At 48.7% G+C, this 22,598-nt stretch overlaps 1 protein-coding gene across 1 annotated transcript; it reads right to left on the bottom strand.

Moving 5' to 3' along the window:
- Positions 1 to 1,647: 1,647 nt before the first annotated feature.
- On the bottom strand, positions 1,648 to 14,723 carry LOC132386877 (uncharacterized). Its single transcript, XM_059959230.1, has 7 exons — positions 14,657 to 14,723; positions 14,050 to 14,121; positions 12,450 to 12,569; positions 10,356 to 10,472; positions 8,956 to 9,171; positions 1,994 to 2,448; positions 1,648 to 1,774 (listed from the first exon to the last, which is right to left on the bottom strand). Exons 1-7 carry the CDS (start codon positions 14,721 to 14,723, stop codon positions 1,694 to 1,696), a joined length of 1,128 nt encoding a protein of 375 aa, XP_059815213.1. The 3' UTR covers positions 1,648 to 1,693.
- Between the last annotated feature and the right edge of the window lie 7,875 nt (positions 14,724 to 22,598).

Raw genomic sequence — 22,598 nt, 5'->3', positions numbered from 1 at the left:
TTCCTTCATGTAAAGTCTATCGTTAAAGAACTGTGGCTGAGCACTCAGTGCTCAACCGTAAGTGTTCCGTCTCCGGTACGACTGCTTGTGATGTCGTATTTGGTTTGGGCTGGTGCTGCCTTGTTTACTTTGAGTCTGAGCCTGAATTAATTCCAGACCTTACTCTGCATTTGGGTTCAACAACATCCACAGACGTCTCGTTTCAGAAGGGATCACATCTTTAGGAGTTTGAGGGGATGTGCTCTCTCAGTGAAGATGAGGAAAATTCTATGGATGTTCGGTGGGGAACTTTCTGACCAGCCGCATCGCCGCCGGGTGCGGATGCTGCAACGCACAGAATAGTAACGGGCTACAGAGGGTTCCAGCCTCAGCCACCACTCTGACGGTCACACCCCTCCCCACCATCGAGGACATTGTCAAGAGGCGATGCCTCGAGAAGGCGGCATCCATCACTGAGTACTCTCCCCACTCGGGAGTAGCTCTCTCCTCGTTCCTACCATCAGGGAGGAGTCGCAGGAGCCTGAACACCCACACACACCGATTCAGGAACATCTTCTCACCCTGCGTCATCACATCTCTGAACGCACGAGCACACACTCGACATTTTTGCGGTTTATTAATATTTGTAATTTACATTAATTGTACATCATTTTGTCGTTCTGATGCTGCAAAAGTACCAATTCCGGACCGTAATAGTTTGAGCTAATAAATCCCATACTGATTCCTGAGGAAAACATCCCATACGAGGGAACAGGACACTTGGCACGCTGGTCTTCGTCAATCAGGGCTCTGAGTACTGGAGTAGGGAGGTCACTTTACCGTGGTAGAAAGACGTCGGTGAGGCCGCCCTGCTTTAGGAGACAAGTCATTGAACTGAATAGATTGTACAGGGAGTTCTGCGGGGATATTGTCAGAACTCGGGCCTCTGAGTTATGTTGGAAGACAATAGACAATAGGTGCAGAAGTAGGCCAGTCGGCCATTCGAGCCAGCACCGCCATTCAATGTGATCGAGGCTGATCATCCACAATCAGTACTCCGATCCTGCCTTCTCCCCATATCCTTTGACTCCGCTATCTTTAAGAGCTCTATCTAAATCTGGAGAGCATCCAGAGAACTGGCCTTCACTGACTTCTGAGGCAGAGCATTCCACAGATCCACAACTCTCTGGGAGAAAAAGTTTTCCCTCAACTCCGTTGTAAGTGGCTTACCCCTTATTCTTAAACTATGGCCTCTGCTTCTGTACTCCCCCAACATCGGGAACATGCTTCCTGCCTCCAGCGTGTCCAATTCCTTAATAATCTTATATGTTTCAATCAGATCGTCTCTCATCCTTCTAAATTCCATTGTATACAAGCCCAGTCGCTCCAATTGTACAACATAAGACAGTCCCGCCATCTCGGGAATCAACCTCGTGAACCTACGCTGCATTCCCTCAATAGCAAGAATATCCTTCCTCGAATTTGGAGACCAAAACTGAACACAATACTCCAGGAGCGCACACTTGATATTTTTCATGTTTATTATTATTTGTAATGTACATTATTTAACCATCATTTTTATTTTTTGCCGTACTGATGCTGCAAAATTACACATTCCAGGCGGTCATAGTTTCAGATAATAAATGGAATAGTGATTTCGGTGGAAAACATTCGATAGGGTGGACAGGACACTTGGCCCGCTGGTGTTCACCAGTCACACTGAGTACAGGAGTCGGGAGGTCACGTTGCCGTGGTACAAGACGTCGGTGAGGCCGCCCTGTTTCTGGAGAAAAACCTGTGAACAGATTGTACAGAGAGTAGATTCTGCGGGATTATTGTCGGATCTCGAGGGTCTGGGATACGTCGGAAGGGAGGGAAGTTTGTGACGGTATTGAACTGAAAGGATTGTACAGGGAGTAGATTCTGCGGGGATACTGTCGGAACACGAGTGTCTGGGTTATGTCGAATGGGCGAGGTTGGGACAGTTTTGCTTGGAGAGTAGTTGTAAACTTACAGAGTTGCATACATCGAAGTTGTCCAGGAATATTGTTTGAGAGAGACGAAACAGTTGGGCAGAGGCAACAGAGAAAGAACGGGACGGAGGGAACGGCGAGAATGGAGGGGATAGACGGGGAGAGGTTTGCAGGTGTGCAGTGGGGAGAAGGAGTTTGCGACAAGAGGAAGAGATGGAGTGAAGAGAGAGGCAGAGAGGGTGGGAAGGAAGTTCGAAAGGATCAGTGAGTGAGAGTGAAGGAGAGAGAAAGAGGCGACATTGCGGTTCGTCCCTTGATTCACGTCGCCTCCTCTGGCTGCTGACAGAGTCGCTGGATCTTTTCAGCAAAAGGTGCGGACTGCTCGCAGATGAAACGTTGATCTCGATCGCAATGGTAACGCCCTCCGTTCGGGTTGCAGTATCCGCAGTCGGACGTTTCAGGGGACACCGTGTACAGGAGACCCAAGTCCGCATTCCTATGCAAGATGGTTAAACAATTTCAACGGAGACAGAACAGCTCTAGCAGAGAACGCGAACCGAGACCATCCACAAGCTAATCCCACTCAAGCAAACTCTCCGCACAGCTCCGTGCCGGTACCCAGACAGATACCATTGTCCCAATGTCTCCCGACAATCCTGTGTCAGTCCAAAAACTAATTGCACTTACCCAATGTTCCCCCAAACTAATCCCACCGATCCGCTTTCTTGCATCTGTCAGTCTCCATGCGAAACGAGCAGGCCCACCCTTTTCCCTCAGATCTGCAACAGAACCCCAACAAACCCCACTGTCCCACCGTCTCCCCACAGATTTATTTCTGTGCGGAAATGAATTCCATTGTCCTGCAGTCTTCCCTCAGCCCTGTGCCGGACCCAGATTAATCCTGTTGCCCCACCCTCTACCCAGAGCTTCGAACCTGTCTCCTGACACATCCCACTGCACCACGCTCCCCTCATAGCCTCTGATCCGTCTCCAAACATAAACCACTGGCACCCTCTCTCCCACTTCCTTGCGTCAGTTCACAAACTAATCCCGTTAACCCACTGTGTGCTCAACGCCCTGTATCGGTTTCCAAACTCATCCCGCTGCCCAGAGATTTTTTCTCTCAAATCTATGTCATTCACCGATCCAATCACACTGTTGCTCCCTCTCCTCACAGCATAGCGACTACCGCCAAGCAAAACACATTAACCCACTGTTTGCACAGCGCCCTGTATCTGTCTCCAAACTGATCCAGTTGTCCTACACTCGCCCCTCACCAAACTAATCCCGCTGTTGCTCCCTCTCCTCACAGCCCGCCGACTATCTCCAAAATTATCTCACTGTACAGCGCTCTCCTCTCCGACGTGCGTCAGTTCCAGAATAATGCATGTGTACTGATCTCTCCCCATTGCCCCTGCCAGTTTCGGAAATATACCCACTCCCCTTTCCTTCCCCAACGGACACGGGTCGGCCGCAAAATATTCCCATTGTACCACAATCCCCCGGCAACCTCGTGCATTGTGCAAACATATCCTAATGCCCCTCGTTTATGCCACAAAACTACTTCAAAACGAATCACATTTTCTCCCGTCAGTACGATGTGAATTCCCAACTCCCACCCCTCAGATCAGTCTACATCTCACCCGCTTTTGCATTTTCCAATCCAGTAGGGAACGTTTCTGTGCACAAGATTCCTGGATACAAAGCTCTGGGAAATGAAAGTTACTTGATTAATGCCGAGAATCGTAAACTATGTACGGAGCTTCTCTCAGTTGCTTACAACAGGAATATGTGATGGGACTGTGTGGGGGGAGATTCACACTGTGTCTGACAACAAGAGTGTGCAATGGAGCGGTGCGGTGGGAGATTCACTCTGTGTCTGACCCTGGGAGACTGGGATGGGACAGTGTGAAGGGGACGTAACTGTGTGTCTGAAGCCAGGAATGTGTGATGCGATTTTGCGGAATGAGATCTACTCTGCATCTGACCCCGTGTGTGGGCGCTGGGAGTGTATGCTGGGTGTCGCTCTCTGTCTGACCCCGGGAGTGTGTGATGGGACGTTGCGGAGAGAGAGTTATTCTGTGTCTGACCCCGGGAGTGTGTGATGGGACGGGGCGTAGGGAGGTTCATTCTGTGTCTGACCCCGGGAGTGTGTGATAGGACGGTGCGGAGGGAGATTCACTCTCTGTCTGACCCCGGGGTGTGTGTGATAACTCCTGTGTTACTGTGGGATCTTCTCGTGCTGTGACACATACCGCTTCATCACTTGATTTGATTTGCAGCAGCCTTGAATAACGGTTTGAACATTGGTGCATCGCTTTGTAGAAAGATGATTCAAACGTGGATACGTAATAACACCTGTCTTTATTTCTGACCCAGTCCTCGGAACACGTTTGCTCTGAAAGTCAGGTGCAAGGAACTGTGAGACACAGAGTGAAAGACATTCCACGCGGACCCATCACGCACAACTGTGGTCTGGCACAGATTGAATCACCCCCTTCTCAATCCAATCGCACATTACAAGGATCAGACAGAGGGATAGCTCCCTACATCCCATCATCACACACTCCCGGTGTCAAGACACAGAGTGAGTAAAACATAGAACTGAGGATGTCCAGCAGAGTACATGCCCTTAGACCCACAATGTTGGGCCGACCGTTAAACGCTGCCTCCATATAACTCCCCAGCTTAAATTCCTCCATATACTTGTCTAGCAGTCTCTTAAATTTCACTAGTATCTTCCTCCACCACAAAATCACGCAGTGCATTCCAAGCACCAACAACTCTTTGAGTCATAGAATTGCACTCTAATATCCCCCTTGAACTTCTCATCCCTTACCTTAAAGTTATGCCCAGTTGTATTGAGCAGTGGTGCCCTGGAGAAGAGGCGCTGGCTATCCACTCTATCTATTCGTCTGCAGAGCTTGTGTACCTCTATCATGTATCCTCTCATTCTCCTTTTCTCCAAAGTGTAAAGCCCTAGTCCCCTTAATCTCTGATCATATTGCATACTCTCTAAAACTGGCAGCATCCTGATAATTCTCCTCTGTACCCTTTCCAATGCTTCCACATCGTTCCGATAGTGACGCGACCAGAACTGGACACAGTGCTCCAAGTGCCTAACCAGAGTTTTATAGAACTGCATTATTACCTCTCGACTCATAAACTCTGTCCCTCGACGTATGAATTCTAACACTTCTCAGGCTTTCTTAACTACCCTATCTACCTGTGAGGCAACTTTCAGGGATTTGTGGGTTGAACTACGTCCACCTGCATCCTATCAATGCTTCTCTGCTATATTTAACAATCCACTACACTATCCACAACACCACCAACCTTTGTGTCGTCTACAAATTTGCTACCCTATCCCTCTATCCCCACATCTAGGTCGTTAATAAAAATCATGAAAAACGGGGGTCCCAGAACTGATCCCTCCAATCCGAATGTTTTCCCTCCACCACGACACTTTGTATTCTGCAGGCAGGTCAATTCTGAATTCACCTGGTCAAACGTTCCTGGATCCCATGCCTTCTGACTTTCAGAATAATCCCAACCTGTGGAACACTAGCAAATGCCTTACTAAAATCCATGTAGATCACTTCCACTGAACTAACCTCATCTGTATATCTGGTCACCTCCTCAACGAACAGTCTTGTTAGACACGATCTGCCCTTCACAATGCCATGTCGACTGTTCGGGAGCAGACCATGATACACTGAATGCCCATAGATCCGATCTGAACCTTTTCCAACAGCTTTCCCATCACAAACGTAAGGCTGACTGGTCTATAAACACCCCGACTATACGTACAAACTTTACTGAACAAGGGGACCACATTTGCCTCCCTCCAATCCAACGGTACCATTCCCGTGGACAACGAGGACATAATGATCCTAGTCAGAGGTTTAGAAATCTCTTTCCTCGCCTTGCCGAAATCCTGTGGAATATTCCGTCAGTCTCGGGGAGTTATCCATCCTAATGTATTTTGGCAACTCCAGCGCCTCCTCTCCCTTAATATCAGCATGCTCCAGAACATCAACCTCACTCATATTACCCTCAACGTCATCAAGTTTCCTCTCATTGGTGAAAACCGAAGAGAACTATTCTTTGCGGACCTGGCTCTCTTACACCGCCTCCAGGCACATCTTCCCACCTTTATCTCTAACCGGTCCGACCTTCACTCTTGTCATCCTTTTGTTCTTCTCATAATTGAAGAATTATTTAGTGTTTTCCTTTACCCTATACTGCAAGGCCTTCTCATGCCCACTACTTGCTCTTCTCTGCCCCTTCTTAATCCCTATATACTTCAATAGCCCCATCTGATTGTTGCTTCCTAAACCCCATGTATGCTGCCTTTGCCTCCTGACCAGGTTTTCCACCTCACTCACTTTATGTTGCTCACCCGGACAAATTTATCCCTAACATCGTGCAAGAGATTCGACCACTAGTCCATAGTACATTTCCCTGCAAAAACATCAACCCATTTCGCACTCGCAAGTTCTAGCCTTATTGCCTCATAATTTGCCCTTCCCCAATTAAAAATGTTCCTGTCCACTCTGATTCGTCCTTTTACATGATAATGTTAAATGCTACCGAACGATGGTCACTGTTCCCCAGATGCTCACCCACTGAGAGATCAGTGACCTGACCCGGTTCGTTACCTAATACACTATAAAGTATGGCATTTCCCATAGTGGGTCTCTCAACATACCGTGACAAGAATCCGTCCTGGACACACTTAACAAACGCTGCCCCACCTGAACCCTTGCAACTAATCAGGTGCCAATCAATATTAGAGAAGTCATCCATGGTAACAATCCTGTTATTTTTGCACCTTTTTCAAAATCTGCCTCACAGTCTGCTCCTCGTATCTCTGCTGCTCCCAGGGGGCCTATAGAATACCCCCAGTAGAGTAACTGCTCCCTTCGATCTTGACTTCCACCCATATTGACTCGAAAGAGGATCATGGGACATTACCCACCTTTTCTGCAGCTGTAATAATATCCCGGGCTAGTAATGTCAACCTTCCTCCGCGCTCCACTCCCTCACTCTCTATCACTTTTAAAGCAATGAAATCCAAGACAATTGAGAATCCATTCCTGCCCTGGTGCCAATCTCTTAATGGCCGCAATATCATAATTCCATGTATGTATCCAAGTTCTCAGTTCATCACTTTTGTTCCTGATGCTTCTTGCAATGAAGTACACGCACTTTAGCCCTTCTACCTTACTACCTTTACACACCTCATTCTGCTTCTCTTTCCTTAAAGCCTTTTTTTATATGTTAGCTCCGGCTTTACTGCACTATACCTGCAGTTCTCTCGATCTCTCTCACAGAACCTATCTTCTGGCCCTCCTACCTATTTAATCCCCTATTACTGGTGCTTTCCTCTTTTGTCTACTTCCCTTCTTAGCTGCGGGTCCAGTCTCGGAAGACTGCAACTTGTTCCTGGTAGGTCATCCCCACCAACAGTCTCCAAAACGGTATACTTATTGTTGATGGGAACGGCCACAGGTGTGTTCTGCTCTTTCTGTCTATTCCCCTTCCCTCTCCTAACAATCACCCAGCTACCTGTCTCCTGACTGTTAGGGGTGACTATCCCCCTGTAACTCCTGCCTCCCGACAGATCCGAAGTTCATCCAGCTCCAGCTCAAGTTCCTTAACTCGGTTTGTCAGGAGCTGCAGCTAGATGCACCTTTTGCAGGTGTAGGCCTCAGGGACAACTGTTAATCTCGTACAACACTGTCCCATTGCACACGCCCGGGGAGAGACACAGAATGAAGTTCGCTCCAGAACGTCCCGTCGCAGATTCACATCAACAGACACAGACTGAAGTTCCTTCCACATCATCCATCACAGTCTCTCCAGTCGGACACAGATTGAGGCTGTCAGACACACACCGGATCCCCCACTACGCACAGCAACACCCGGCCCCCGACATAGTTTCCCATCCCACGCACAGGGTGTCAAACGCACAGTCCCATCATCCCATCAAACACACATGGGGTGAGACACAGATTTAAGCTCTCTGCACACCGTCCAATCACACACTCACACGGTCAGACGCAGAATGAGTCTCTTTCTCCACGGACTAATCACACACATCCGGATTCAGTCCCACAGTGAAGCAGCCGCTGCACCGTTCCGTCACACACTCCCGGACTCAGAGTGAAACTATCTCTCCATTGTGCAATAACAGACTTCAGTGGGCAGACATTGGTTAAATCTCTCTGGGCACTGTCCCATCACACAATCCCGGGGTCAGGCACAGAGTAAAGATCCCTCCACATCACCCCTCATACTCTTCCTGGGTCGGAGAACCGAATATAGATACCTCTGCATAGTCCAATCACACACAGGCTTGGTCAGACACAGTGTGAATCTGTCCCTCCACGGACCCATCACACTCTCCAGCGTTAAGACACGGAAAGAAACTTCCTCAGCACACATGACAAATGTCACAGGGAGCGGGAATCTCCCTCAACAGCTTCTCGACACACCACGAATCAAAGCGTCAGACACAGAGGGAAGCTCCCTCCACACGGTCCCATCACACAATCCCGAGTCCAACATAATATGAATCTCCCTCCTTACGTCGAATCGCACACTTCCTGGCGAGTCGCACAGTAAAACTCTCTCTGAACCGTCCCATCACACTCACCTGTCTTCACACACAAAGCGAAGTTCCTTCCAGAGCATCCAATCACACAGTCTGGTATCACATAGAATGAAGGTCCCTCTGCACTGTCCCATCACACAATCCCGCTGTCAGACACAGAGTGATTCCACCTAAACAACTTTCCATTTCACTCTCCTGGATTCAGTGATAGATTGAAGTTTCCTCCACGCAGCCCCATCACTCACCGGGTCAAACACAGAGTGAATTACCCACCATACCATCTCTTTACACACTTCTGATGTCAAGCACAGCATGTCAAGCAACACTTCCTCTCTGCACGCCTGCCCTGTGATGAGGAGCGGGTGGAGGGGGATGTTGCCTCACCTCTTCTGCTGGTCAACAATTCACAGATTTGAACCTTGGTTTCGTTGACAGATCTGTACTTCATTTCCATCTCAGCGAAGTGGTGACGGAGATCGTTGTGCATTCGTTCAAAATCGGACAGATTAGCGTTGAGCGCAGATAGCTTGGATTGAACGGTTGAATTTAACTCATGGTAGTTTCGGTCGGAGGTGATCTTAGACTGACGAAGCTGTGATACTGAGAGACATGATAAAGGATGTTTACACGTGAGTCAGCGTCACGCTACGGAACGGGGCACAGAGAGTGTTGTGTCAGAGTCACGGTGAAGGGTGTCACAGTGAAGGATGTGCTGGTGGCACAGTGAGAGGCGTCGGCGCCACCTTGAGGGGCGTGTCTGTGTCACGCTGAGGGGTTATCAATGTCCCAGTGAATGTGCTGTTGTCCTAACCATGGGGGTTTGCGTCAGTGTCATGCGGGGCATATCCGAGTTGCTGTGAGGGATGTGTCGGTGTCACTGTGATAAGTGTTTCTGTGCCCCGGAGAGAAGTGTGTCGGGTCACAATGAAGTGTACCTTGATGTCAAGGCGAAGAAAATGTCAGGGTGAGGGGCCGGGTGGTGTCACAGTGGGTGGAGTATCTGTGTTATGGTATTCTAGCGTATGACTGCGTCACGGTGGGAGACATGTCATTGCCACGGTGAGTGTGCGAGTGTCACGCGGAGCTGTGTGACGGTGTCACGGAGAGTACTATATCGGTGTCATTGTGAATTTAGGTGTCGGTATCGCTTTAAGAGTTTTGGCTGTGTCAGAGTGAGGTATGGGTAATTGCCTCAGTGACCGGTGCGTCGGTGTTATGTTGAGGAGCAATACTGTCTCGGTAAGGAGTGTTACATGAACTTCTGAATCTTTGTCACGATGCGGTGCGGGGCGGATCACGTTGAGAAGCGTGAAGGTGTCACGGTGTACGGTACCTCAGTGTCACGGTAAGGAGCGTGTCGGTGTTACCGTGAGGTGTGTTTCGGTGTCACCTTGAGGAGTTTATCAGTGACACGGTCAAGGGCATGCAGTGAGAAGTAAATTGCGGTCAGTGTGACTGGCATGTTTGTGTCACGGCGATGTTCGTGTCAGTCTCGCTGTCAGGAGTGTATCTGTGTCTCGTTGAAGGTCGTGACCGTGTCACGGTAACAGCATTATTGATGTTATGGTGAATGGCGTGTCGGTGTCAGGATGAGTCTTGATTGTGTTACGTTTGAGGCCGTGTTTTTTTTTATCACGGTTAGGGGTGTGTCCGTCTTGTGGTGATGGGTTATAATCCGTGTTACGGTAAGGGAGGTGTCGGAGTCACAGTGGTGTTTTACAATAACAATTCATTCCACTCTCTTTATTTATAGTCTGACTCCACCGGGAGAACGTTCCACTCACCATGGATCAAGAGACCGCCCACTGTCACGATGAGGGCGGACGTAACGAGGCAGAGTAAGCAGATCAGACGGTGCGGTCTATTTCCGATCTTCACTTTCGACTCCTGTTCATGCGCAGCTGTGAAGAGACAACAAGACCATGTCACCATAAGATATAGTAGCAGAAGTAGGCCATTCGGTTATTCAAATCTGACCCGCCATTCAATAATTGGCTGAACCAAATCTTCCGTCATCCCCCATTCCCTTCCATACTGCCAAACCCTTCGATATCCCAGCTAATCAAGAAACTATCGATCTCTGCCTTAAATGCACCAAATGATTTCGCCTCCACAGCCGCTTGTGGCAACAAATTCCACAGCTTTACCAGTCTCTGACTGGTAATTTAGCCGCATCTCTGTTCTAAATGGATTATCTTCAATCCTGTAGTCGTGCCCTCTTGTCCTAGACTCCCCTTTCACGGGAAATATCTTACCATATTTCACCTGATCAGGCCTTTTAACATTCGGAGCGATTTTAGGAGATTCCCCCTCAGTCTCCTGAACTCCAGGGAATACAGCCCAAAAGCTCCAGATGTTCCTCATACAGTAACCCCTTCATCCCTGGAACCAATCTGCTGAATTTTCTCTGTACACTCTCCAATGTCAGCACATGCTTTCTAAAAGAAGGAGCCGCAAACGGCAGAGAATACCCCAAGTGTGGTCTTCGAGTGCCTCAGCATCATATCCCTGTTCTTATATTCTGTACCTTTGGAAACGAATGCCAACATTGCACTCCCCTTCTTCACCCCCGACTCAAACTGGAGACTGACATTTAGGGTCTCTAAGTCCCTTCGCACTTCTGCATTTTGAATTTTCTCTCCATCTAAATAATCGTCCAACCGTTCATTTCTCCCACCAATGTGTGTACGCATACATTGTTTCGACGTTGTATCTCGTTTAGGGTAAGATACCCTCGGGTCTTTTATAGAAACATGAATAGATACCCCACACAGAAATAGGGTCTTTTAAGAGACTTCTGGACAGGAACTTAGAAAAATAGAGGGCTAACGGGAGGTCTAGTAATTTCTATGATAGGGACATGTTCGGTTCAAATTGGTGGGCCGAAGGGCCTGTGTTGTGCTGTCGGTTTTTGATGTTTCTATGTTTTTATGTTGGCTGTTCGCGTCCTGTGGTGTTCCACAGGGTCTTGTTGTGACCAATTATTTTCTATTATGTGAATGACTTGGATGAATGAATTAATAAGCGGGTTGCAGTTTGCAGACGGCATGAAGATTGCTGGATGCTTTGAGGAATGAAGGAGGCTGTAGGAGGACGGGTGTTACAGGTAGACAGGGCGGCGAAGAATTTTGCCACGTTTGCCTTCATCAGTCAGGGCACTGAGTCCGGGAGTCGGGAGGTCACATCCCAGTTGTACAAGACGCCGGCGAGGAGGCACTCGGATTTCGGAGTTCCGGTTTTGTCGCCTTGCTGTAGGGAAGATGCCACTCAGCTGGAAAGAGTGCAGAGGGAGATTTACCAGGATGTTGCCTGAGCTCGAGGGACTGAGTTGTGAAGTGATGTCGGGCAGTTCAGGACTTGATTCCTTGGAGCCTAGGAGTGACCTCACAGAGGGGCTTTGTTCCTTGGAGTGTACGGGTGACCTTACAGAGGGGCTTTGTTCCTTGGAGTGTACAGGTGACCTCACAGAGGGGCTTTGTTCCTTGGAGTGTACGGGTGTCCTCACAGAGGGGCTTTGTTCCTTGGAGCCTAGCAGTGACCTTGCAGAGGAGCTTTGCTCCTTGGAGTGTAAAGGTGACCTCACAGAGGGGCTTTGCTCCTTGGAATGTAAAGGTGAACTTATAGAGATGTACAAAGCCATGAGGGGCATATCAATTACAATCGTGGACGAGAGCGCACACGGCGAAGGTGAGAGAGGAGGAAAAAAATAAATTGGGTACTCCGGTGACGAATTTGTGCACCCCTATGGTGGTCCTTATGTGGAACAAGATTCCAGAGAAGTGGCTGAAGTAGTGAAATTTGAAGTATTTAAAAATACACACACTTCTGCATATAACAAGTGACGTGTCCACAATAGCGTCATAATTGTGAACTCTGACCTGCTTGGGCATTGTTTGGCAGCTTGCTGAGTCCTGTGGCAATGGGAGGAGCGTGATCCTCATCGAAGACGGGCTCGTCGTTCAGAACGTTCACCTCTGCGTAGGTGGAGCTCAGACCGCCTGGGACGCAGAGCGAGAGAGGATCAGAGAGAAGGTAATAGAAAGAGGAGTGAGGACAGAGAGAGGGGGCAGAGATAGCGAGTCGGGAAAGTGTGGGTTAAGTAAAGAGGAGAAAGGATGAGAGGCAGAGAGAAAGAAGATGAGGGAACGGCGGCAGAAGGGGGGAGAGGATGAGAGATGGCTGGAAAAGAGGAGACAGTGCTGAGCGATAGAGGCGATGAGCGGGTAAATGGGAGAGAGAGAATGAGGAATGAGAATGGTCAGCGGAGACGGAGAGAGTGGCAGAGGAAGAGAGAAGGTAAGAGTGGGGGGAGAGGGAAAGGGACGAGCGAGCAAATTGAGCGGAGGGAGATAGGAGATAGAGAAATGTGGGGGACCGAGGGGGCAAGAGGCAGAGGAAGAAAGAGAGATTGTGAGAGGGGAAACCATGAGCGAGAGGGCGAAAAGGGGAAGGAACGGATAGAGAGAAGAGGTTGCAGAGCGGGAGCGAAGCACAAAATGGTGTGAAGGGGAGAGAACAGGGAGAGAGGGGAGGAGATATCGGGTGAGATAATGAGCAAAGAATGAGGGAAAGAGTGCGAATGAGAGAGCAAGAGTGAGGAAGGGAGAAAGGGGTAGTGTGATAGAGGGGAGTTCGGAGAGTGGGGCAAGTGAGAGAAGGGGAGTGTGCTTGAGATTGAGGAAAAGGGTGAGCTTTGGAGAGGGGAGAGGGCGGAGAGGGGGGAGAAAGAGATGGGGAGACATCGAGGGATGTTGGTAGGCGAGCGAACAGTGAGAGTGGGCAGAGAGAGGGGGAAGGTGAGTGGGAGAACGTGGTGGAAAAGATGGAGAGGTACAGTTTGTGAGGCGGAGGGTGGTAGGGCAGAAGAGAGGAGAGAAGGAAGGGGATGAAGGGAGGGAGAGCGGGGAGAGGAGGAGATAGTGAAAGGGAGACGGAGAACAGAGGAGAGTGAAAAGTGGTTCGAGTGTCGTTCAATTTATCCACAGCGGTGTCTTCTTTTCGCCTCATCTATGGCCTTCCTCGTCACCACGGCTCCAGTGGTCTTCCCTTCTTCCCGACATTCCCACAGAGCTTCCTCCACTCCGATACCCCCCACGGCGTTTCCCCACAGTGCTCCCTTCTCTGCGACACTCGCAAGCATGCCCTCCTCACCCAGTTCCACGGCACGCCCACCACTGCACCCCCTCCTCAGCGCCCCCTCCCACAGCGCTCCGTCCACACATCCACTCACGAAGGCAGAATCCACACCAAACACTGTCCCCCGCTTCAAAGTGCTGAATCCTCACCGTACGTCCCAGAGCGCACCCTCCACACCGACTCTCCCACACATCTCCCTCATCAGGGCCTATACCATGGGTTCCCTCTGCCTTACTCTACAGCAACGAATCATTAGCATTAGCTGTACTGTTGCTCTGAGATCTCTCGACATGAATGGGCACGTCTCCTCAACAGAGTCAAACCAGCAAAGATGAAACTGACCTCCATCTCCCCGGACCCGGGGCACCGAGAGGGCCGTGATATTCAATTGCACGTACGATACATCCGGTTCAGCTGGGAACAGAACATATAGGGTGACAATCAGGGTGGGGCTAGCTCCACACCGTCACATCACAGACTCCCGGGTCTGACACAGTGGATCTCCCACTGCACCGACACCTCACACATTTCCGGAGTCAGAAACAGTGTTAAGCTCCCTCCCCACCTTCCCATCACACACTCCAGGGGTTAGCCACAGTGTGAAACTCCCTCCACAGCGTCACATCACACACAGCCGGAGTCAGGCACAGAGTGAAACACCCCCCACACAGTCCAATCACACATTTCCTCGACAGAAACATAGTGAATCTCTCGCCACACTGTCCCTTCACAGATTCCCGAATTACTCATTAAGAAAAGCTCTCTTCACAGCAACTCGTCACAAGTTACTGGGGACAAAAACCGAGCAAAGCACCCTCAGCACCGCCGACCACCCCACCCCACCACCTCTGGGTCAGCCATGTAGAGTAGCTGCGTCCACGCTGTCCTACTTCATACTCCCGGTGACAGACACAGCGGTAAATTCTCTCTCTCTCTCCGCACCACTCACCTCTCGAACGAGCTTGTGGGTCCGTTCTTGGAAGCCGCATGTTTACGTAATTCTCGCTCTCGTCCATCCTATCGAGTCTCTGAGCTCCTGAAAGGGACGGGACCTTCGGAACAGGAAACCTGGACTGGGAGACCGTCGCCCACAAGCACCCGATGAACAGCCAATGAAGAGAGGGGCCGAGAGATGGGGGAGGAGGTGCGGGGTGGAGAGAGATTGAGTGCGTGTGAGGGGGCTGTTGAGAGAGATAAGAGTGGCAGTGACAGGGTGGTGAGAAATAGAGGGAGGAGAGAGATTTGGGGAGTGACTGGCCACAGGACACACCCCCAACGCACACTCGTCTTCCTCGTCCTCTAACTTCCTTATCGCAGTATTCTCTCTCCTTTCTCTCTGTCTCTCTGTCTCTCTCTGTCTCACTCTCTCTCAAACACACTCCATTTCCTTCCCGTTCTTGTGCTCCCACCTTTCTCCTCTTATCTGTTATCTCCCTCTTCTTTCCGTCTTCACACTCTCTCTCCCTCCTTCCCCGACTCTCTCCCATCCCCACTTGCTCTCCTTACATATCTCCCATCACTCTTTCCCTTTCCGAGTTCACGAGGATGGGGAAGGGGTTGGTGCTTTTTGGCTCGGAACATGCGGCCGTCCCTCACATTCTCCCATCCGGATTCCCCGCCCTCTCTCTCGTTCACTCCGTCTCCCTTCTTCACTTCCCTGCCCCTTCAAACCCTCTGTCGCTTCCTCTTCCCTCCCCCACACCTTTCCTCTTTTCCTCTCTCCTACTCGTCCCTCCCTGCCCTCTTCCCCAAGCCGACTTCCTCCGTCTGCTTCATTCCCACCCTCACCTCTCACCCCTCCTTCTCTCCCATTCACCATTCCTCCCTTCCCCACCATCTCCATACCTCTGGCCGTTCCAGAAGTCTTGACTTGTGAGTCTGCCTCAGAGACTGCGCGTCTGTGTGTGTCTGTGTGTGTGTGTGTGTGTGTGTGTGTGTGTGTGTGTGTGTGTGTGTGTGTATGTGTCTGAGAACCGTTGTGCTGCAGAGGGAAGAGGAAGGAAGTGGAGCCAAGGAGTGGGCGGGACCGGGGTGGTGAGATTGCACATACGACAGGAGTCACATGACAGGCTTATCCACACAGAACTGTGGAGTGAATCGGAACCGAGGGATCGGTATCCGGTAGATAAAGGGAGTAAAACCAGGAGTCAACTCTCTCCCATCCTTCTCAAAAATTCCGTGAACAGAGAGAGGGAGATTTGTAGAGGAGGTGTTGGGTTGGGGCCGGAGATGTGGAGGGCTGTAGGTGATGGAGCGGTCCACGCAGAGACGTGTCGGGTAGGTTGCGATTGAGGGAGAAGTGTCCAGTGGAGCAAAGAGGTGAATGAATTGGGAGGACTATAGGGTGGGAGGGTGGGCCGGAGACGGCAGAACTCATGGAGATGGTCAGTGATGACAGGGAGGGCTGGGAGACCCCTCGTCTTCTGTTATCTCTGTTTCGGGCAGAACGCCAGAACATCCTTCAGGTGGATGAACCCGCTCAAGGTGTCAGTCCCCTATGATGAGCTGGTTGAGACCTGCGCCCACCAACAGACTGGTTTGCAGAGAAATCTAAAATATCTTTCACACAAAACGATTTGGGAGACCATTTGGGCAGGGTTCACTTCAGGGTAACTTTTAGGTTGAATTGGCGGCGAAGAAGGCAAATGTGATGATAGCATGCATTCCGGGTGGTCCTGAATATATAACTACGGCTGAAATGTTGAGACCATATAAGGCACTGGAGAGGCCTCATTCGGCCCGATCTGGGCAGTTTCTGGCCGCTTCTCGAGGAAAGGATGAGCTTACAGTGGAGCAGGTTCGGAGGCCGTTCACAAGAATGATTCCGGGACTGAATGGCTTGTCATATGGGGAACATTTCATGGCTCTGGGCCTGTACGCGCTGTAATTGACAGGAATAAGACGTGATTAAAGGACGTCCCTCTATTCTGAGTCTGTACCCTCTGGTCTTTTACTCTACCAGCAGACGGCAAATCTACTAAACATCCACTCTGGCAAGTCCTTTCACAATTCGAGAGGTCACCCCTCATCCTTCTGAATTTCATTGATCACCCACCCAGAGCCAGTCATACACTCTTCAAATGACAACAACTTTAATCCCGGAATAATATTCCTGAACCCCCTTTAGATCTTGTGCAGTTTCCACACACCCTTGTAAGATAAGCGCCCCAAGACTGGTGTCAATACTCCGCGTGAAGCTTGACCGGTGCTTTATAATTTCAGAACGTTATATCCTTGAGTTTACATTCCCTGGGAATCAATGCGCACATGGCATTGGACTTCCTGATCACGGACTCAACAAGCAAATCAACCTTCATGGAATCCTGAACAAGTTCTCCCAACTGCCTGTCAGTGTCAGCCTCTGTTTGTGTTTTCCGTTTTCTGCCCAGATACAAAATTGCCTACGCTTTCATTTCAATGACTATTGTGTCAGCTTTCCTTTAGAACAGGTATTCAACTTTGGGATGTACATGTCCTATTCTTTCCGAATTGCTTACAGAAACTCCAGCCATTGCTGTTCTGCCGTCATCCCTCCCTCTCCATTTAATTCTGTCCAATATTACCCTCCTACCTCTGGAATTTCCTCTTTTTCCCCACTGATAGATCCGATGTGAGCTTCTTCCTCTCGACATGAAGGATGAAACGTTTCGTATTATGATCATTTAACCCCGAGGGTTCTGCTGCCCCCAGCTCTCTGATCAGATATGGTTGACAGACCAACATCCAATCCAGAATACCAGGTGGGTTCAACCACGAGCACCTCGAAAAAGCCAAATCGCATGCAGTATAGAAATACCCCTCCTGGAATCCATTACCAACCTGGTTTTCCCAATCTACCCGTATATTGTAGTTCCCCCATGACGATTGTAACACTGCCCTTTTGGTATGTATTGTCCGCGTTCTGCTGTACTTTGCAGGCCAGATCTTCACCACTGTTTGTGTGCCTGTATACAAATCTGATCAGATGTAATTACCTGAGCATTTATGTATCCCTACCCTCGATGATTCGACACCTAGCGGCTCTAGCTCACTGCTGAAAGGACTCGGCCCGAAACGTTGTCTGTATTATTTCCCATAGATGTTGCCCGGCCTGCTGAGTTCTACCAGCTTTTTGTGTCTGTTGCTTGGATGGCATCTCATTCTTAAACTTAATTCAATTTGAACCAACAGAGCTCAGACGCTCTCTCTGCATTCCCGGCCTGTGTCTTCGACAAAATGTGTATCCTTGGACATTAAGTTCCCAGCTACAGTCTTTCAGCGATGATTCATTGATGCCTGCAACATCAGACCTACCAATCTGCAACTATGCTGCAAGTACAGCTGTGTGATTTGGTTACCGCGCACATTCAAAATCCACACATTCAGTCCTGTGTTCATCCTTTTCATTTTGTTTCTTTTATCCTTTCCGATTCTGCCCAGCTTTTAAGTGGCAGCTCAGCCGATTGGCTGCAAGTTCCCCCACTCATTAAACTCTCCTCAGTATACATTGAATCTGTTTATAAAACAGTGTCCTCATCGACAGCATTATTATCGGCCCATCACACAATTCTGCCGCATTGAAATGTAAGCTGCACACGACACGAGTTGAACTGAGTTCAACCATATTATTCTGAACATCGTCTGAGGTCTTTCAAACATCTGCCTCCAGAAATTCTCCATAAGCTGTTCTGGCAATCTGAGTCCTATCCTTCCGCAGCTAATGAGAACCGAAACTGGCAACTGTACAGTTTTCCTGGTTCTGGGCTCACCAGCACGCGGCACGAGCAGCAATCCTGAGATCAATACCCTGGACATCCTACCCTTTTACTTAGAACCTATCTCCCTGTAATTCCTCCTCATACGTCCTAACAATGACTCTGATACCCACAAGGATCACAATTTCACTTGCTCTGTACTAGGCCTTGGACCATCAGGACAATAGCAATGCTTACGTCACGCTGCGGTTTATTGGCAACAACTCAGCGTTCAGCACAGTCATTTCCTCAGTTCTAATCAACAAGCTCCAAATCCTGGGTCGTTGCACCTCCCTCTGCAAAATAATGTTTGACTTCCTCATCCTGAAACTACAGTCCGTGCAGATCGATGATAACATTTCCCATCTACAGGCAGTGTTGAATTAGCAGAGAGGCTGCAGGTCTTATACAGAGAGGGAAATTGGGCAAAGTACTGGCAGATGGAATACAGTGCCTGGAAGTGTATGGTCATGAACATTACGAGAAGAAATAAAATTATAGAACATTTTCTGAAAGGAAGTCAACAATCCACGGTGCAAAGCGATTTGGAAGTCCTGGTGGAGTGTCTCAAGGATAATTTACATGGGGAGTCGGTAGTGAAGAAGGCAAATGCAATTTTCGCATTCATTTCCATATGACAAGAATACAAGTGTGAAAATTTATTTTTGAAATTTTACAAGGCACTGCAGAGCAATTATGAGCAACGTTGGTGCCATTATATAAAATGGATTTGCTGAAATTGGAAATCACACGACCAGAAGTCATATGCTAAAGATTATGCTATTCCGCCGATCGAAACTGTTTTGCTATTCCGTTCATGGTGATCCCGGACCACAGATAATCCCATACACCTCGCAGTATAATTAGATGCCCTGACCAATCAGAAAACTGTCAAATGGTTTGTGGCAGAGCACTCCGTCTATTCGCTTCTCTCTGGATACAAATCCCCTCTTTGCTTCTATTCTAACACGTCGCCGAGCAGTTCTGAGTACGCGCCTTCTAGTTCTGGACATTCCCACCACAGGATACATCCTCTCCACATCCACCCTGCCTTGATCTTTCAACCTTCGGTGGTCTCAACAAGATCATCACGCATTCTTCTAAATTCCAGTGACTACAGGCCCAAAGTAGCCGAAAGCTCCTCATTGGTTGGCCCCTTCATTTCCAGAATTATCCTCGTGAAACTCGTCTGTACTTTCTACGCCGACAACACGCCCTTTCTCAGATGTGGGGCCCAAATTTGTGGCCAATACTCCAAGTGCGGCCTTGTTGTTGCCTTTTAAACCCTCCCCGTTATTCCTTGTTTTTTTTTATTCGTTTCCCCGTGAAGTAAACTCCAACATTGCATTTGCCTTCTTACCCCAGATTGAACCAATAAATCAAACTTTTTGGAGTCTTGAACAATTGATTCTAAGTCCCTCTGCACCTACTCCACAGTTGTATAATATTCTGCCCGATTGCTCCTTTTCCCAAAAGGCATGATCATTCATTTCCCAACACCGTATTACATACGGCGCTTTCTTCCCATTTTTCCAGTTCATCTAAGTCCTGTTGCTTCCTCAGCACTATCTACCCCTTCACCCTTCTTCGTATTATTCGCATATTTCGCTAGAAAGCCATCCAAATCATTATCCAAATAATTGTCAAACAATTGGAAAATCGTGTTTCGAATTCTGACAGGTGAGGAACATCACAAGTCACCGGCAGTCAAATAGAAAAGGCCACTGTTATTCCCTCTCGCTGATTCCTGCCTGCAGCCATTCCTCTATCCATGGCAGTATCCACCCCTGAACGTTACAAGATTCTGTCTTGTTAAGGAGCCTCTTCTGTGACACCTTTCTAAATTCCTTCTGAATTTCCAAGTAATAGGGAAACCTAAGTTACAGTGAAAGGCTGAACAATTTAGGTCTTTATTCTTTACAGTGTAGAAGGAGAGGGAAAACTTGATAGAGGTATTTAAAATAATGAGGGGGTAGATCGAATTGACGTAGAAAGTCTTATCCCATTGAAAGTTGGGGAGATTCAAACAAGAGGACATGATTTGAGAGTTAGGAGGCAAAAGTGTAAGGGTAACACTGGGGGCGGGGGTGGTTATATACAGCAGTGTGGAATGAGCTTCCAGTAGAATTGGTAGGTTCGTATTGTCATCTGAAGTAAAACTGGATAGGTAGATGGACAGGAAAGGAATGGAGGCTTATGGGCTGAGAGCGGGACAGTGGGACTACGTGAGCCTAAGCCTCGGCACGGACTAAAAGGGCCAAGATGGCCTGTTTCCATGCTGTAATTGGTAAATGTTATATAAATGGTATCCACTGTCTTTCCATTGTCCACTCTGTTTGTTACTTCCTTTCAGAATGCTTACAGCTTTCTCAGGAAAGATTACCCTCAACAGAATGAATGCAGACTTTGACTAATTTTATCATTCCTCTCCAAGAACCCCGAAAGTTCTTCCTTAAAAATAGACTCCGACACTTTCTCAACAACTGAGGTGAGGCGAACTGGCCCATAATTTGAGTTCTGTAGTCTTCCTTCCTTCTCAAAGACTGGAGCGACATTTGCAACCTTCCAGTGCTCAGGGAATTCAGAGATTCCTGGAGATTGTGTCCAATCCATTCGTTTTCTTTTCGGCCTCCTCTCTCAGGACTTTGGGATATGGTCTGTCTGGTCCAGGTGACTGATCTACCTTAAGACCTTTGAGTTTCACTCGCACGTTGCCCCTTGTAATCGCGATGACACTCTCTCCTGTTCCCTCACACTCATGGGTCTCTGGCACAGTGCTGGTTTCCTCCACAGTGAAGACAAATGCAAAGTACACATTACGTTCATCTGCCATTTTTCTCACCTGCTGCAGTTGGAGCAGCATTATGTTCCAGTGGAATAATATCAACTGTCACCTTCCTATTGACCTTTGTATCACTGAAAATAAACTTATGCTGTCCTGTTTATATTATTGGTTAGTTTGTTTAGTTCATTCTTCCCATTTTATAGCCTTTTTAGTTGCCTTTAGCTTCCAAACCATCCAACTTCCCATTCACTTTTGCTACCTTATACGCCCCTTTCCTTGGCTGCACTGACGTCCTTAACTTCCTTTGTCAGCCACGGTTGCCCACTTCTGCCACTTAAAAACTTCCTCTTCTGTAGGACATATCTATCCTGCTAATTGTTTACCATTACCAGAAATGTCAAACATCCCTACTCTGCCGTCATCCCCGCCAGTGTCCGCATCCGTTCTATCTGGGCAAGCTTCACTCTGATGTCTCTGTAAATTCCATCATCATTCCATTGAGATACTGATGCGTGTGACTGATGGTGCTCCCTCACAAATTACAGAATGATTTTAATCATACCTCTTCAGTAAACAGACTTCTGGCTTTTGACCCTCGCACTTCCGAATGAAGAGGTCTCGGTATGAGAAAACCCGGACCCCGGCACGCGGGAGGCAACGTACCACCCGGGAATCTCATTCTGGAACAGCGAGCCTCCAGTCTGTTCCCCTAACTAATGAATCCCTTATCACCACAGCGTGTCCCTTCTTCTCCCTTCATTCTGAGTCAAGAGGCAGAGTCTCTGCCAAACAGCCGATCACTGCGACCTCCTTCAATTAGTTTGTATGCGCGACTGTATCTGAAATTTTACACCTGCTACTAATGAGGATGACAACAGGGGTACTCTTCACTGGCTCCTTAACCGCTTTCCCCTTCCTGGCTGTCCCCGGTTTCCTGTGTCCTCCACCTTGGGTGTACCTGCCTCTCCATAAGTCGAGTCTATCACTCGGCAAGCCTCACGAATTATTTGAATATCCCGGATGTTAGCATCTCGGAGGATCTATAGAGGACCCAGAACGTGGACCAGCTGCACTTTGACTCTCTCCACGATAGGTGCAAAACGGGTGCAATCTCATTTGCCCTCCACTGGACCTTGGACCATTGCACAACAATAATAGTTACGCCAGGCTGCGGTTTTTGTCCATAGCTTAGCGTTCAGCACAATCAGTTCCTCAGTTCTTAAAAACAAGCTCCAATTCCTGGGCCAGGGTTCATAACATAGAACATAGAATACACAGTACAGGCCCCTCGGCCCACCGTGTTGTGTCGAGCCTTGAACACTGCCTCCCATATAACATCCTACCTTAAATCCCTCCATATACCTGTCTAGTAG

This window comes from Hypanus sabinus, unplaced genomic scaffold, assembly GCF_030144855.1.
Source record: "Hypanus sabinus isolate sHypSab1 unplaced genomic scaffold, sHypSab1.hap1 scaffold_1353, whole genome shotgun sequence".
NCBI classification, from domain to species: Eukaryota; Metazoa; Chordata; class Chondrichthyes; order Myliobatiformes; family Dasyatidae; genus Hypanus; species Hypanus sabinus.
This window is presented reverse-complemented; position numbering and strand designations above follow the sequence as displayed.